This window comes from Nyctereutes procyonoides, unplaced genomic scaffold, assembly GCF_905146905.1.
Source record: "Nyctereutes procyonoides isolate TBG_1078 unplaced genomic scaffold, NYPRO_anot_genome, whole genome shotgun sequence".
NCBI classification, from domain to species: domain Eukaryota; kingdom Metazoa; phylum Chordata; class Mammalia; order Carnivora; family Canidae; genus Nyctereutes; species Nyctereutes procyonoides.
Window position 1 is genome coordinate 29118119 of NW_026575042.1, and position 17452 is coordinate 29135570.

The 17452-nt window shown below is 39.7% G+C and overlaps 1 protein-coding gene across 1 annotated transcript in view; it reads right to left on the minus strand.

Moving 5' to 3' along the window:
• CPNE4 (copine 4) overlaps positions 1-17452 on the minus strand; it is a 332370-nt gene that overhangs the window by 106038 nt on the left and 208880 nt on the right. The window contains exons 4-6 of the mRNA XM_055321334.1: positions 16688-16762; positions 7271-7354; positions 4122-4211 (exon numbers count right to left, since the gene is read on the minus strand). Of these exons, the coding sequence (XP_055177309.1) occupies positions 4122-4211; positions 7271-7354; positions 16688-16762 (249 nt within the window). The remainder of the gene's footprint in view (positions 1-4121; positions 4212-7270; positions 7355-16687; positions 16763-17452) is intronic.

The window sequence follows — 17452 nt, forward strand, 5'->3', positions numbered from 1 at the left end:
CCACAGTAGATTTTGGGGATCCTAAAAATGTCATTGCTTTCTGAGGTGAGAAAAAATTAAAAACATTTTATTCAATCTTACAAGTTCAGTTTTTCCCTTCTAATCTTAAAAGAAATTAAAATGTCTTCGTGGAGTCCTGAAAGTCTACTGGGCCCTGGCATTGTGCTTAACGGATGAATTTGCCCTGGTCTGGGATTTGCTTCAAAATAATCTGGTGGGAACAGTAGGGGGGAAATGACTATTACGGGGTATGTGTGAAGTAAAATTGGCCATGAGATAGTAATTGTTTAAGTTTTGTGCTGGGCATGGGGAGTTATCATATTATCTTTCTACTTTTATATACGTTTGAACATTTCCATAATAAGTTAAAACATCAGTATCTGAAAAAACGCTTCTTTGAATGCTTTTATGTTTTACACAAAGGAGCAGTACAGAATAAATAAAAGCAAAATGAAAAGTCAGTTATTTGAACTTGGTGTTCATGTATGTCCTGAATAAATGAGATTTAAAGATATCAAGGCCTCATTTGAGACAAAGACCTAAGTATTAAAATTTTGCCAAGATTGAAAATCTCACCTGACAGAGTGTTTTTAAAATTAAAAATTTTTAAATTCACTTTCTAATTTTTTGGGGGATAGAAAGAATGACACCCATATGGACAGAAATGCTGCCTGCCAATATGGTACTGTTTTATTTTGGAGCAAGCTGGCTGGGGGCAGAATTATGAGAGTTTCATAGTGGCCTTTGTGACAAAATAATGAATACATATACAGGGCAATACAGAAGTCTATCCCACCCTTTAGATAAGCTGCATTTGGATAGTGTGAGCAGATGAGCGCAATATAGGCCTTGTGACCTAGTAAACTCCACCATACCAAATACTGGCGCGGATCATTCTCTGCCTCACATCAGTCCCCGCCCCAGTAAGGTCAGACATCCCCCGCTGATCTCTCAATACTTTCCTTTCTCCTCTATCCATTCACTCAGTGAGAAGTTACCGGGTATCTGCTCTGTGCCAAGTCCTATGCTAAACACCTTTATACGCAGTGAACAAAACATGGTTCTCACCCTGAAGGAGCAAATTGGAAAGAACAAGTCAGCTACTGAGGAGACAGGGATGTAAACAGAAATTTTCAAAACAAGACATTTAAAATGTCTTTCATTTAAAATTTTCAAAACAAGTTGAGAGGTATTTTAATGGGATAGGTGGAGAAGGCTAGAAGCCATCCCACAGAAGCAAAAGAAAGTTTTCTGGAGGTGGAGGGAGTTTTAAGAGACTTGAAAGGAAGTGACATGTTTCAAGAAAAGTAGACTGAGGAAGGCATCCCGGACAGAGAGAAAGCTGTGTGCAAAGGTGTGTGCAAAGTCGAGATGGCTGGGACAGTAGAGATAGGTATGAGTGCCAGGCAGAAAAGCAGTGGTAAGGGGAGATTGGGTGCTGGAAAATGCTGTGGAGACACTAGGCTATGGGAAATTGGTCATGAAGAAGCACACGTTGGGGCGCCTGGATGGGACAGTTGGTTAAGCATCCGGCTCTTAGTTTCAGCTCAGGTCATGGTTTTAGGGTCACAAGACAGAGCCCGATGCTCAGTGCAGAGTCTGCTTGAGATTCTCTCTCCCTCTCACCTGTGCTCTCTTTTTCTTTCTCAAATGAATAACTCTTAAGAAAGAAAAAAAAAGAAGCAAATGTCTACACCAGCGTCCTTAAAGAGTAGGCTAAAACCAGCTGCAGCAGCATCAAGCTGCAGCAGCATCACCCAGGAACTCATTAGAATGCAAAATTCTCAGGCCCACCCTAGATCTCCTATATCAGAAACTCTACAGATGAGGTTCAGCGGTCTGTGTTTTAGCAAGTTGTCTAGGTGATTCTGATGCTTACTAAGTTGGAAACCACTGGTCCTCAAGCAGGAGTAATCAGACTTTTCAGGAAAAATTTAGCAATGTCTGAAGAGACTTTTGGCTGTAAGACTGATGCGGGTGGAGTATCCTAGCATCCAGTAGCCAGAAATGCTGCTAAACATCATAGAGTGCGTACGAAAAGCCCCCACAACAAAAGCCAAATGCCAACGGTGAAGCTGTTGAGGAGCTCTGATCCTTCTTCCCTTCTTCCTTCTCCTTCTCCAATACCCTATTTCTTTCTCTCTCATTCTTATCTAGCTATCATCCACCATCTATCTCCTTTATTCCCACTTGTTTCTCTACTGCAGAACACTCACAAGGCCATAAGTGCTTCTTTTCTGCATTTTAATTCATGCTATTACAGACAACCCTCCCCTTTTATTCGATTAATAACTCCCTATGACAAAGTTGATCTATGGCTAGTAGGCATATTATTTGATTTCTGCCCCAAATAGGGCCAATTATCTCACTGGGAATGAGATGGGGGCTGCTCAGAATACAGGCGATAATAACCACCCCATGCCTGAGACTGAAACTCTTGGCATTCTGCATATGAGCTGACATGTGAAGTCCCAAACAGCCAGGAGGCCTGGTTTTGACATGAAAGATAGTCCTGATAGCAAATGAGGCATGAAATATCTTAGTTTTTACAGGAGACAAGATATTAGGGACAACTCTGAGTTGCTCCTCAAGAGCATGGAGGTAAGTGTGTTTGCTGAGAAGTCAAGCACAAAGTCCACACAGAACAGTATTAGGCAAAGATATATAAGGTCACATTAAAGAAGGCGGGACTAACCAAACAGGATTCTAATCTGACAGCACTGACAAATCAAAAGAATTCTATGAGAAGGTTTGTGGGCCAAAACGGTGAGGAAAATGTAAAATTACAAAGACAAACATTGGCAAAGTCCATCTAACAGTTTCCAGGGGAGTAGGTGCCCTGAGAGATCCACATGAATGTTTAGTCTGCCTAACGGACCTATCTTCGCATAGTGGAGGTAGGGGTCCCAGGCTTTCAGAGTCTGAAGCCATTCCCCATCCCAGTTATCCAGCAGGTTCTGCTATCCCTGGCTCTGCTTTCAGACTATTACAGCAACCTTCTGACAGCTGGCCCACGTAGAGAAAATGCCCTGATTAAGCTACTGTGAATGCTGAATCGGCTTGATGGGCATGTTTCTCATGGGACATGAATTAATTGGCCTTTCAGTTTATAGGCTCTGGTCTCTACTGAATTAACTTAATCATCCTGAATTGGTAGAATCAACTCTGGGGCATGGATAACCTGGAGTTTCTGGACTTCCAAGGCAAAAGCAAGGTCAGACCTTAGATTATAAAAAAATGCCTCCTGGAGTCTGCATTCTGTCTCTGGTTGTCCTTTGGTCATTCTCACAATGTGTCTTTTCTTCCAACTTGTATATTCCCATGATATCCAAAAAGCATTTGTGGTACATTGGACAAAAAAAGCCACCATTTCTTCACAACTCCTCTCACCAAGAGGCAGTCTACTTCCTCACCCTTTGAATCTGAGATAGCCATGTGACTTTCTCTAGCCAACAGAATGTGGAGAAAGTGACCTCATATGGAGGAAGTGACCTCATATGAGTTCTATGACTAGACCATAGAGACTTTGCAACTTCTGTCCTTGTTCTTTTGGAACTGTAAGGTCACTGTGTATATAAGTCCAAGCTAGCTTTCTGGATGATAAGAGATAAATGGCTCAAATACCCAGTCATTCCAGATGATAGCCAGTCAAGCCCCAGATGCAGAGCCACCCTACAAATACATGAGGGAGTCCAAGCATGACCAAGAGAAGGATCTCATAGATGAACTCAACTATGCCAATGCATAGGGTCATAAGCTAAAGAAATGGTTACTTTTTTAAGCTACTAAATTTTGGAATAATAGTTATGCAACAATAGATAATTGATACAGCAGTGTTTGTATTTTTAATATCTCTCAATTGCACTATGAATTTATTGCCAGCTTGTCTCTGAGAAGCCATGGATTTTGCCTCTTAAGATAACACAATCAGGATTTATCTTGGACTATCTCATAAGCTGCAGTGGCTCCTACAGAAGAAATAGCTCCTGCATCTTCCATCAAGATGCTAAGAGATTTGGGGAAGTGGTACAGAAAATGTTGGGTTTGCCAACATTCACATGAGGAGAAAGAAGAGAGTTAAATACATAAACAATTGCATTTCTCAGACATAGATTTCTGACCTTCAGCCGGCGGTCTGGATCTCCACTGCATAGAGAATTAACTGATACTTTGAATGATTTCCAGGCTGGGCTTAAGTTATTCATCACCACCTGAGAAAAGAAAGAAGTGCTGGGTTGGGGAGGAAATGCTTGACATTTTCACATTTCAGCATAAAAACTGGGAAGCATTGTGGTGCTTATGAAAAGGACAATTGCCTGGAATAGTGTCTTAATAAAAACTTGGGAGTAGCAAATCTTTTAAGGGTGCCCACTATGTGGGTCATTATGGGAAGAACTCCTGTGGTCACTGTCCTGGCTGTTGTGTCATAAATAATGACAGTACTACTGTCCAGAATGTGGATGCTGGAGATGACCTGTTATACATCAAAGGGAGCTAGGATTGAGGAGGCAGGGCTGCCTCTGTCCTCTGATAAAGGATCTCTAGTTCTATAGGACTGTCATTCCCATGGTGGTGTAAGTAAAGACTTACACTTAAAGACTAGTTGGTGTATGGAGTGTAGCAGGTCATTTCTACTACTAAAGAACTAAATGGGTTTTGGTAACTCATGAGCTCGAGTTTGAGCAGAGTGCATGTCAGAAGAGTTTTTAAAAGAAAAATCCCAGGAGAATATTTATCCCAGCTATCTAGGAAGGCATAATAGGGCAGATCTTCAGAACTTCAGCGTCACAAACTAAGTCTATAGTACAGTGAAATCCTTTTGAAAGCAGCTTACTAATTAATCCTGCCCGGGGGTCCATACAAATCAAGTCTTAGCCTGCCATCACTATGATTCAAGTAATTCTACTGGGCTTAGAATGGATGAGAATCCACTCTGTGCCTAGGAGTGTACTGGGTACTTTAAGATAGGGGTTCCCAAAGTGTGGTCCTTAGAATAGCAGGAGAACCAGCACCACCTTAAAAGTGCAGATTTTTAGGTTGCACTCAGACCGACTGACAGAAACTCTGGAGATGGGTCTCCTATAGGATTCTGATGCATGAAATTTGAGAACGACTGCTCTAGGGTACTTACAAATGAAGTCAAATAGAACTCTATTATATTGATTTTTTTTCCTATGAAATTTTTAGTTAGAAGAAGTCAGCATTATAAAAAAAAATTAATTCTCTATCCAAATAACATAATTATTTTATAAGTGATTCTCTATTCTCCTGGATTCCTTAATATAACGATGAATTATTGATTGTATCATGGACTCATTATTAAATTTCTTTTAATGCATTAAAGTATAAAAATAATGTTCCTGTGAGGCTTTGTCTTGGGCCCCGATACCCTGGGGATGATCAAAGTGATAGTGAGAAGAAAAGTTAGATAAAAGTGTTTGAGTTAAAATTCTCGTCCTTATATAAAAACACTAAGAAGTGATGGTATTTCATTGCAATGGTTTTGAAAATCTCAATAGCAGATCAAAGTTGCAACTAGAAATTTCCTATGAAATTAGAATCTGTGTGTGTGTGCATGTGTGTGTGTACTTCCCCCAAGAGAACAGTATTGCCTAGTATTTATTTCATATCTGTTGAATAAGAAAGACAAATAAATCACTGTTATGTTGCTGACTTACTGGAAAACTTTGCAATCACATTTCTTGTGAGACTCCAGAAGCGCCTCAGCAATGAGGTATGGGAGGAGTTCTGGAGATTTTGGGGAATGAGAATTTACCAATACCAATAATGAGAAAAGGACTGCTGTCAGGAGCAAAGGAGAGGGGGATCTTGTGAAGAAATCAAATAATATACCCTCTACCTCTTTTCTGTCTGCACTTTAAAGCCCTCATTCACTGTCTGGAGCAAAAGCACGAATGGATATACCACTTCCAGTTCTTACCAAAGTTTACTCACTTCTCCTGAAAGAAGTCTGTCCCACCACAGAAATCTGTATGTGTGAAAAAGACTCTATTTGGTGGTGGCAATTAGGTGCCACTCAGGGAAACTACTGCACCTCAAACCAATCCCCAGGGATTAAATTCCAGAGTATCACATTGTACTATAACATGTGGCAGACATACTATCTATATTTCATTCATTTATTCAGCATGTTTTATGAAATGCCAACTATGTACCAGATATCCATCCATAGACTTTGCCCATTCAAGACTACTTAATTCTTGTCTATCTTAAATATGACACAAAAAGTTCTCCTAATGCTACTTGCAGCTCTATTAATTCAGGAAAATGGAAATGGATTTCTAATATGGGGTAGTAGCGAACATGGCACCCTCAATATCATCCTATGAAAGTCATGAGGGTTCCTTCTTCCTTACCCCACCATTGGTGTGTATGTACATGTGTATGTGTGTGTGTGCATGCACGTGTGTGTGTATATACCCAACAGTCTTCTCTCAGCTATTTCATCACAACCACCCCACTTCCTCCTTATCAATGTATTTCTCTCATCTCCACAGACTGTCTCTGGGACTAGTTTGTAAATAAAATGAAATAAAAGTAGAGAATGGGGTTGGTTGTTGAGTGTGTGTATGGTACCGGGTGGTGGTAGGGGTAATAAGGGATAAGGTTTGGAGCCCCAGGGAAAAAGAGGAGAGAGCTTGAGAAGGAAATGCAACTAGACCAAGTGGCAGCTGAGATAGGACAGCTGTTCATACAATAGGCCTGACATCAGTCCACTGTATGAACTTTTACTGGGGAGGCAGATTGGCTTCCTAAATTATAGTGAAGTTCAGGCCAAACAAACTCAGTTCAAACTTCTGCTCTATCTCTTGCTAACTATTGAGAACTTGGAAAGTCACTTGACTTCCCAAAGGTTCAGTTCATCATCTATAAAATGCGGGTAATAATAATCATGTCAAGGGATTGTTGTGAGAACTAAACAAAATAATGCATATAAATCACTTAGTACAATGCTTGGCATCTAATCACTCTCATCGAATGTTATCTAATATTCATATTTTTATTATTAATAAGTTGCTGGCTGTTTGTATTAAAGGTCAACAATGAAAAATTTAGGTGAAAGGGTCTTCTAACATCTAAGTTGAGAATTAAAAAAGGTACAAAAGGCAGAGAGTCCTGTTAAAGACAGTAAAGACTCCAGGTCTGAATGTGTAGCTACAGACATCAAGAAATGTAAGAGGTTTCTCAAAAAAGGTCAATTTATCATCTTAGGGGATAGGATGGTACAGCTGAAGATGACTCTTCTCACCTCAGTTCGGTGTACAAGCTGCTGGGTTGCATCATCATTCATACGAAAAATTTCCAGAAATGGGTCAGATTTACTGAAGAAATCCTAAAATAGACAAACAAAAATTAGTTATTCCCCACCTACACATATTTGATCATGCTTTGAATCACATACCCCTAGATTTGACCCTTCCCTGCTTTGTTCTTCATCTCCGTAATCTACCTTTAGCTAGAATGAGTTACATCTGAACCCCAAGTCCCTAGAGAATTACATTCTTGGTTGAGTTAAATCCAAAGTATTCCTCAAAGATCAATTTCAATGCTGGTTGTTTGAAAAGCAATGTATCTGTTGTCTTAAACATATTAATTGTAGTTATTGTTAAAGCCTATGTCTGATGACTACAATATCTGGGTCTGTTTTTATTATCTGTTTCTTGTTTCTGCCTCTTGGTATACCAGACACTGTGTAAGAAAGATTATAAAGGTTTCAGATGAGTCTTTAGCTTCTGGCAAGCAGTTAGAATTGGGCAGTTACCTGTATCCAATTAGGATTGAGCTACTTAGAGATTGGTTTCTTCAAAAATCTTTATAGACACAATAATTTTTTTATTCATTTATTCTTTGAATATTGTCTTTAAAGGGCTATAACTGAAAGGCTTTGTGTTTATAAGGGCTGTTGTTCCTTGACATGCCCTCGGAGCTAATTTTTGTGAGACTTTCAAAGGATCTGTTCAGCGCCATAATCTCTTGGCTCTAGCTTTTTGTTCAGTTTCTCTTTATGCTGCTATTTGCTAATTGGTGATTGTCTTGGGAGGATAAGACACTCAGACTGTTTTTTTTTCCAAAACATCTATGAATCTTGAGCCCTAGCTGTCTCAGTAACACAGAACTTCAGTTTGCTTCTCTAGGCCCACGAGACGACAAAGACTTTGGCTCAGTTTCCTTATTTCTTAGAAACTATATTCTGCTAGGCTTCTTAGCCTATCTACCCATGGTGTTTTATGAATCAGCCTTGAGAAAGTGCCTTGAGTGGAAAATCTGGATAGAATGTCTGAATTACTTCAGCGGATTTCTCTCCCCTCCATTTTTGGCTCCTCAAAATTTGACTGCCTGAGGATGCCCAAACATATGTCTCTTGTATCTTATCCAGTGTTTCTAGCCATTCTCAGTGGGAGAATAATGTAAAACAAGCAGGTACTTCATTACTGGAAGTAGACATATCCATATCCTTCCTTTAAACTTATTTTTCCCCCAATGGATTCTAAACTTTCAGAATGGAGGAATTTGTCTGATTTTCTTTTATATATCTACCATTTTGTCTAGGCTTTAGTGGTACTCAGTGTTTACTGAATGTATGAGTGAATACATATGTAAATGAATGAATGATACGAACGCCTGGTGTAGAGTAGGAGGCTCTCTGGGCAGCAGCCTTAGTTACCACACTTTTATTATATATTTTATCAGGTGATTCCCTCCACCCTGAAATTCTAGCCTACAGCAAAGCAGAATGAAGCCCATAGTCATTCTAGTCTTCAGCTCAACAAAATAGTCTCAGGAAATATATTGATCATAGAATCTCCATACTTCATGTTAATGTATAAGGAAGAATAAAACTTGGTTTCAATCCTCCAAAGTACCATCTATTTTGGTGGTAAGACAAGTACACAAATAAATATAACCCAAGGCTAAGTATGAATGAATGAATGTACAACGGAAGAGAGAAGGAGTTGATGCATTTGCACTGGAAAATATGGTTGTAAAGAGGATATTTCTAGGGAGAGAACAGATTGCGCGAAGGTATGAAAAAGCAAACAGAGGGGCACACTGAGCAGGTTAATCCCATTACCCCTAAGATGTCTATACATCTGGGTTTGTTTGAGACAACCCTGGCAAAGTCAGCTCCATGATATGAAGGGCCTTGAGTACTTATCCAAAGACTTTGCACCTGCCCTGGGAAGCAGTTGGCAACCAATGACAGATTTTGAGCAGGAAAATAATATGACTGGCTCTATATAGTAAAGAATATTAGCTTGGGGTACCTGACTGACTCAGTCAGTAGAGCATGTGACTCTTGATCTTGGAATTGTAAGTTTGAGCCCCACCTTGGGTGTTAAGATTACTTAAAATCAAAATATTTTTAAAAAAGAATATCAGCCTAGAAACTTCTTAGGGCATCTTAGAAAAAAGATGGGAGGTAGACATATCTATCTTCCCCTTTGTAGTCCTCCCACCCTAGCCCAGAACTATGTACCATACACCATAATACCCAGAGTCCTTCTGCTCTATTTTTAAAGGTGCCAAATTGCCACAGCCTTTGTCTTGTCAAGAACCCACAGTGGCTGCTTTTGTCAGTAAGTCTGTCTGCAAACCTTGTCTGTCTACCAAAATGGCCCATTTCCCGTCCAGACACACTGCTAGCTGATTCCTGCCTCCACATGTTTACTCAAAACATTCACACACCTCTCCCCCTTATTTCTGCTTCAGCACTCATCTTAAAAAATTGGAACTTACCGTCCTTTGATAATAGATATAAGCCACATTAGCTTGTTCCTAGATGCCCTTAGACTCCTCTCTAAGAGCTTTAGGCTTTATTTCCTTAAATAGATTGTTGCTCCCTCAGGGAATGTGTTGGTGAATTGCACTTAAAATGGCTGACCACACTTTTTCTTTTTCCTTTCATTGATAATTTTAAACTTTTGTTATTTTTATTTAAAAATAGAAAATATAGAAAAAGAGAAGGAAAAAACAGCCCATACTCTTACCCGTAATTCCACAACTATGAATAACATTCTGGTAAATATTTTTCTAGAATCTAGACAAAATTTTCTTCTATTTCTTTAAAAATATATTTGAGGGCACCTGGGTGGCTCAGTGGTTGGGCGTCTGCCTTCGGCTCAGGGTGTGGTCCTGGGGCCCGGGAATGAGTCCTGCATAGGGCTCCCAGCAAGGAGCCTACATCTCCCTCTGCCTGTGTCTTTGCCTCTCTCCCTCTGTGTCTCTCATGAATGAATGGATGAATAAAAAAAGAAAAAGTATATATTTGTAATCATACTTTACATACACTTTAATACCTTTTTTTTTTTCTTCTGGGGAGTATATTGCAATGCTTTTTCTATTTCACTTTACATCCTTTTAAGATACTATTTAGGGTTAGCACAGAGATGTCAGGAGGACGTATATAAAGCAAGGAAAGAAAGATCAGATATGACCTCTGCCCTCAAGTAACTGAAAATCCAATATGGGCACACTGCCTTTAGAGCTGCTTTCAGGGGGCAGCCCAGGTGGCTCAGCGGTTTAGTGCCACCTTCAGCCCAGGGTGTGATCCTGGAGATCCAGGATCGAGTCCCACGTCAGGCTCCCTGCATGGAGCCTGCTTCTCCCTCTGCCTGTGTCTCTGTCTCTCTCTGTGTGTCTCTCATGAATAAATAAATAAAATCTTAAAAAACAAAACAAAACAAAACAAAAAAACCGGACTGCTTTCAGGGACGCCTGAGTGGCTCAGTGGTTGAACATCTGCTGTCAGCTCAGGGCATGACCCTGAAGTCTCAGGATCAAGTCTCACATCAGGCTTCCTGAATGGCGCCTGCTTCTCCTCCCTTTACCTATGTGTCTGTCTCTCTCTCTCTCTCTCTCTCTCTCTCTCTCTGTCTCTTGTGAATAAATAAATAATTTTTTTTAAAAAAGAACTGTTTTCAAATCCTGATTCCACGTTATACAATCTGCATGATATGGAAGAAGATATTTAATTTCCTCAGTTTCCTGGTCAGTAATTGGAGAGACTGACACCTTTTGCCTCCTCATACTATGGAAGAATTAAAGGAGCTGATCCATGCAATATGTTGAGTCCAACACCTGGCAGTGATAAGCACTCAAAAAGTGTGGAGGCCATGACTATTATCAATAAAAGAGACAATGTGCAAGGGCAGTTTGTAAAGTACTACACAACTATCAGGGATGATTACTACTAAGAAGGCATCTGATTCCCGGAAATAAAACAATTCGTGAGCAGCTCAAAAATATCTTAAATGTACACTCAGAAATTTGTAGTTTAAAAATGACAACTCGGGATCCCTGGGTGGCGCAGCGGTTTGGCGCCTGCCTTTGGCCCAGGGCGCGATCCTGGAGACCCGGGATCGAATCCCACGTCGGGCTCCCAGTGCATGGACCCTGCTTCTCCCTCTGCCTGTGTCTCTGCCTCTCTCTCTCTCACTGTGTGCCTATCATGAATAAATAAAAAAAAGTTAAAAAAAATGACAACTCTTGTCTAATTGTACGGTTATGTGACACAATCTGGAATTTTTGTCTTTTTTTGTTTGACCATCAGCATTAAGATGGCCCTTGGGACAGCTTGATGCAAGCAAGGTTAATGATATAGGTACTTTATTGAAGTTTTGCTATGGTGAAATTTTTAATAACTTGGAGGCCATATCACTCTGCACTTTTAGCTCAGTATGAAAGAAATTTAGTCATGTAAGAGGGCAATAAGCACTCAGCTGAGGTTTGGAATAGAAAAGGAAACAGTGCATTTCTATGATGGTGATCTTGAAAATGGAATCTTAGAATAAGAAAAGATAATCTGAAAGATTTGGAGTCATTCCAAACTCTATACCTTCCTACCCTTATGACTTTGGGCGAGCTGTTTAACCTTACTATGTTTCACATGTAAAGTGGAAAAAATAATTTCTACCTTTGAGAATATGGTTTTGAGTTTTGAGGATAATATAGGTTAAACACCTGACACCTATACTGTAGATGCTCATTAATTATAACTTGCTATAATCAACTCAGGCTAGCTTAGTTTTTAGGCAGGCATACTTGAATATAGTGAAATCAGCCTATCAGGGAGAGATTTAATGGTGCTTTGGAACAGGGGTTCCCAAACTCTGATGTGTGGCCTAAATCCTGCCCACTGTTTTTGTTATTGGAACACGGCCACACTCATTCATTTATGTATTGCCTATGGTTGTTTTCATGCTTCAAGGCAGAGCTGAGTAGTTGAGACAGAGACTATATGGCTTACAAAGTCTAAAATACTTACCATCTGATCCTTTACAGAAAAAGTTTGCTGACTTCTACTTTAGAGACATATTTGTTTGTCTATACAATACCCCATCAGTCTAGCATTGTGGGAGCACTAAAAATGTACTTTATAATGATACTAATACAGATGTGGTCTCCACATACCAACACAAATACTTTCTCAGGAAAGAGAGGAGAAAGAATATTCTTTGTCAGCTTGAATGTTCTAAAGTGATTACATTCATATCTCTACTTACTTATTAGATTAATTGCCAACTCACTGCTAATGTAATAAATGTGCTTTAGAAATTAGAAAGCCCACCTCTCCATTAAGTGAGCTGCATTAACATTAGGTAAATAAGTTATTTGTTGCAAACTTAATCTATTTTATTTGTGGCTGCCATTGAAGACAGATTTCAAGGACTCTGGATTTCCAACATAGGTAGATGGCTGCTGGTCTACTGACAATATTGGAAAGGCAAGTTTAAAATGACTATTTCTATCAAAAGAAAAGGGGCATTTCTCTCTCATTGTGGTTTGCAAAGTACTTAGTGCTCCCTGGTATATCCTACAATAGCAGTTCTCAAACTCTTTGGTCTTAAAACTCCTTTACACTCTTAAAAATTATTTAGGACCCCAAGAAGCTTTTGTTTACATAGATTTTATCTATCAATACTTACTATTATAAACTAAAACTGAAATTTAAAAATATTCATTTGTTATGTCATTTTGAAAATATAAAAACAAACTCAATACACCATAACAAAAATAGCATTTTTAAAAAGATTTTACTGATTTATTTATGAAAGACACAGAGAGACAGAGACACAGGCAGAGGGAGAAGCAGGCTCCATGCAGGGTATGAGGTAGGCAGCAGTCCTCTAAGTGCTGTCCAAGGTTCCAAGACCCTTTCAGGGGAATACATGAGGTCAAAACTGTTTTCATAATATTACTATGATATTATTTTCTTTCTTTACTCTCATTCTCTCATATGTGGACAGTGGTTTTCTGAAAGTAGCTTGATGCCTATCACAATAGATTGAATGCAGAAACAGATACAAGAATCCTACTGCCTTCTATTAAGCCATTAAGTTATTAAACTGATTTGTTTTGTTTAAAGATTTTATTTATTTATTCATGAGAGACTCAGAGAGAGGCAGAGACATAGGCAGAGGGAGAAGCAGGCTCCCTGCGGGTAGCCTGATACAGGACTTGATCCCAAGGAACCCGGGATCATGACCTGAGCCAAAGACAGACACTCAATCACTAACATGTACATAGCAACAACATCATTGAATGCTAAAAGCTAGAAAGATGTCCTCTTTCATGAAGTCAGAAATATTTTTCCAGCTATGACATGAAATAATCGTACTGTCTTGTTCTGATTCTATCACCCAAAAAACTGTGACAAGTTGAATTTTCCAAAGATGGCCACCACTATGTCCATTTTCCACATGCCTTTCTATGATATGACTTTGCTACCCCCCATAAAGGTGTGGAGTCAAACTCCCCTCTCCTTGACTCTGAGTTGGCCTTATGACTTACATGTGACTAACACAATGCAGCAGAATTGATGCTCTATGCTCTCTGTTCTCTTAGGATGCTTTCTTTGGGAAAAGCCAGCTACCGTGTGGGAAATGTGAGTAGCCCAAGACCACGATGTAAGCACTCTGGTCAACCAACCATGCTGAGCCCAGCCTTTTAGACATCCCATGTGCCAGGCATGTGAGTAAAGCTAGACTGAATTCTCCAGATAAGCTCCTCTGCCAGCTAAGTATCACTAAATGACTTCTGTCAACATCATAAGAAGCAGAATTGCCCCATTGAACCCTACCTCAATTTCTGACCCTTGATATCATGACATGTAATAGAAGAATTAAGGCACTAGGTTTTGAGATGGTTTCCTATGCAGCAACAGATAACCAGTATTATCTATTAACCAGTATTATCAGTAGTAGTAATATCTGAGTAAGTCATTAGACCTTACTGAGCCTTGGTCTCCTAAAGAGATTGTTTGACGTGATCTTCATGGTATCATTTTGCTCCTTAACTCTACAACTTTTCCCTTTTTCCACCTGAGTCCATTCACCATTCAGTCCAGAGAACAAAGGCCTCCGCTTTGTTCTGAACAGGACCTGATCCTCTCTGGATTATGAAGGAGCCTGGGCAAGATTATGAAGGACCTGGAGTCTACAGCACTGGGACATTGAGGCTCAGCAGGGACCAGGGCCTTGGATAATCAACTCAGACAAAGGTGGAAATGCCCACCTAGAACCATATTCTGTGCTGTCTGAGCCTTTTACAGTTTTGTGAGCAAGTGCTCATGTGAATGAAGGGAAAGTGTTCAAACACCTCAGAGCTAATGGGCCCAGTAACAAAGCCCCAAGTCCTCTTGTGCTATAACATAAGTCAGTTAAAGGGCAGATTAGAGGTGCTTAAGAGACTATTAAGTGGAAAGAAGCCATTATAAACCATTAACTGAGTAGCTTAAAACTGCTGCACACTGACCCAATGGCTTATAATGGCACCAGAAAAGATACTACAAAGCAGTTTGGTGAATCATTCCAAAACCTGAGGAGATGATGGGGGAGAAAGAAAGACCATAATGACCAACAGGAAGTGAGAGTTAAAAGCTTACAGCCAACTGACATCAGTGCACACTGGCGTTTCCAGCACCTAGCTCATGCTAATGGCAAGAGGCAGCAGTTCACGAAAATTTCACACAACCTACTCAGGACACTAAAAACATCCAACTATAATTCATTCATAAGGATAAAGTCTTTCTGATGTCCCCAGGCAGAATTAACCTTCTCCAGACAGTCGTTATACATCACTTATCACATCTCATCATGCCTATAACAGTATTTTAAAGCAGTTTTCACTTTATGTTTAAATTTATGTTTCACTAGTTAGATGGTGAATTTGAGGTCGTGGATATGAGAATGGTTTAAAGCATGTCTTTATCCCACCACCTGATGGGTGGTGCATGCAACAAAGGTTTGGTGAATGTATTATGAATGAAGAATGAATGAACAAATAAAAAATAAATTAATGAACTTATTAATGGGCTGAGTACTGTTCATATGTGAAAGTGAGTGAGATATGCCAGGATATATGTGGCTACCTGAGACTTTTGGGAATTGCTTGAGACATTGCTTTACTTTTTTAAGCCTAATGCCTGTCAGCAATTTTTGAAAAAGTGATACCACCCCCAAAAATCCCCTGTTCTCTGGTTGTGCTCTAGGAAAATAGAATCCTTTGTGAATACATTTATTCATGTGATGTGTTTTTTGACTTAAAGCTATCTTTGGAGGGAAAGCATAAATATATGGTGAAGTTGGACAGGACAGTCCTCTCTCCCCTACATGGGGTGGAAACTGAGGAACTTTTCTGTAAATATAAGATTAACATGGCCTGTCATTGGGTAGAAGTTGTCAGATATAATAGAAAGAATAGAAAAAATATATGAAACTGACATGGAAATGAATCCTCAGTTTTAGCCACTTACTAGCAGGATATGGTAGCCAAGAAACCTGTTTTAGAGAGAGACTTCCCACTACAGGGAGTGTAACTGACTGAGGGCCTCAGCTGCTGTGCCCTGAAATACATCCCTCTACTTGCACAGAGCCCAGGCTTCCCATCAGCCGCTCCCAGCTAGTGCCTGCATGTGCAGGGGATATTAAGGCAGGCATGGGGGACATGATACTTTCCTGCAGGCCAATATTGGCCCTAGGACTCCCTGATGGCCTTGCTTAGCCTTCTTTAGACTGAATGGCATTCCAGGACACTGCTACCCACCCTTTTCTCGCTCTCTCCTTTACTCATGGTCAGACTTGCATTATGGTCTGCAGATTTCCCTATGTTCCTAATAAAATCTAATGAATAATTCTGTCTTGGTATCTGTTTCTTAGATTATCTAGACTAACACATGGAGTGACCTTAGACAAGTTACGTCTTCTTTGGAACTGTTTCGTCATCTGCAAAACAAAGTTACTAATGCCTGCTACATGGGAGTTATAAGAATGATTAAATGTGATGATGAATGAAAAGCTCTTAACCCTGTGCTTGGAAAATATAGGTGCTTAATAAATGTCACTTCTCTCCCCTTTCATGTCATCTGTTTTCTTATGAAATGTCCCTAGCAATGGGGTTAAACCATATTTACCTGTGCTTATTGACCTGTGGCGTTTGGGAACAAATTGGTGTGACATAATTGTCTACTTTTAATTATAGTCCCTTCCCCTTCTCGTCAATTGCTTCTCAATTTGGGGAAGCCTTACTTTGCAGACCTCTCTGAAATCTTTGATCTGTTTAATAATGTGGGTTGAAAGGGAAAAAACAGCTGCAGGGGGAAATCTGATTAAACTTTGTGTGCTAGCTTTATTACTTCCTTCAGTAAGGTTAATGCCAAACACTTTACCTTGTCATCCAATTTCCGGGCATTGAATGCAAGTTCAACATAGTCATCATTGCCAGATAATTCTTCAGCAATCACCTAAAGGAAAAAAGGTTCACATATTTTTATGCATTTTCCAGAAGCTGTTGAAGCCATTGTTCTGATCCAAGGACCAAGATTAAGAGAGGTATTTAAATATTTAAAATTAAGAGGGAAAAAAATAAAAAAAATAAATAAATAAAAAATTAAGAAGGAGAGGGTACCTGGGTGGCTCAGTGGTTGAGCGTCTGCCTTTGGCTCAGGTTAGTGGCCCTGGGGTCCTGGGATTAAGTCCCACATCAGGCTCCCTTCAGGGAACCTGCTTCTCCCTCTGCCTAAGTCTTGTTTCTGCCTCTCTCTGTGTGTCTCCCATGAATAAATAAATAAAATCTTAAAAAAAATAAAATTAAGAAGGAGATTAAATTTGTCTGGGAAGTGTGAGAAGCAAAATCTTCAAAATGTCTTAGAGTAAAAGTGGCAAGGTTAGGTATTGTTCTTCTGGGAAAGAACAAAGGCCAAAAGCAAATCTCGTATCTGGGTTCACCATGCCAAAGCTTCTCTGGGTTTGGGCGCTTTGGGAGTGAGCCTTTGGATCCACGGCTTTTTAGAACACCAATGGGGTCTTCAAAGACTCTTTGAACTATCTGTGTAGATTGAACATGGAAGTAAAAAAAAAAAAAACTGGATATGAATGCCTCATTTAAAATATTCAAGCAACAAACTCAGGTAAGTGCTTGTGAGAGTGGTCAT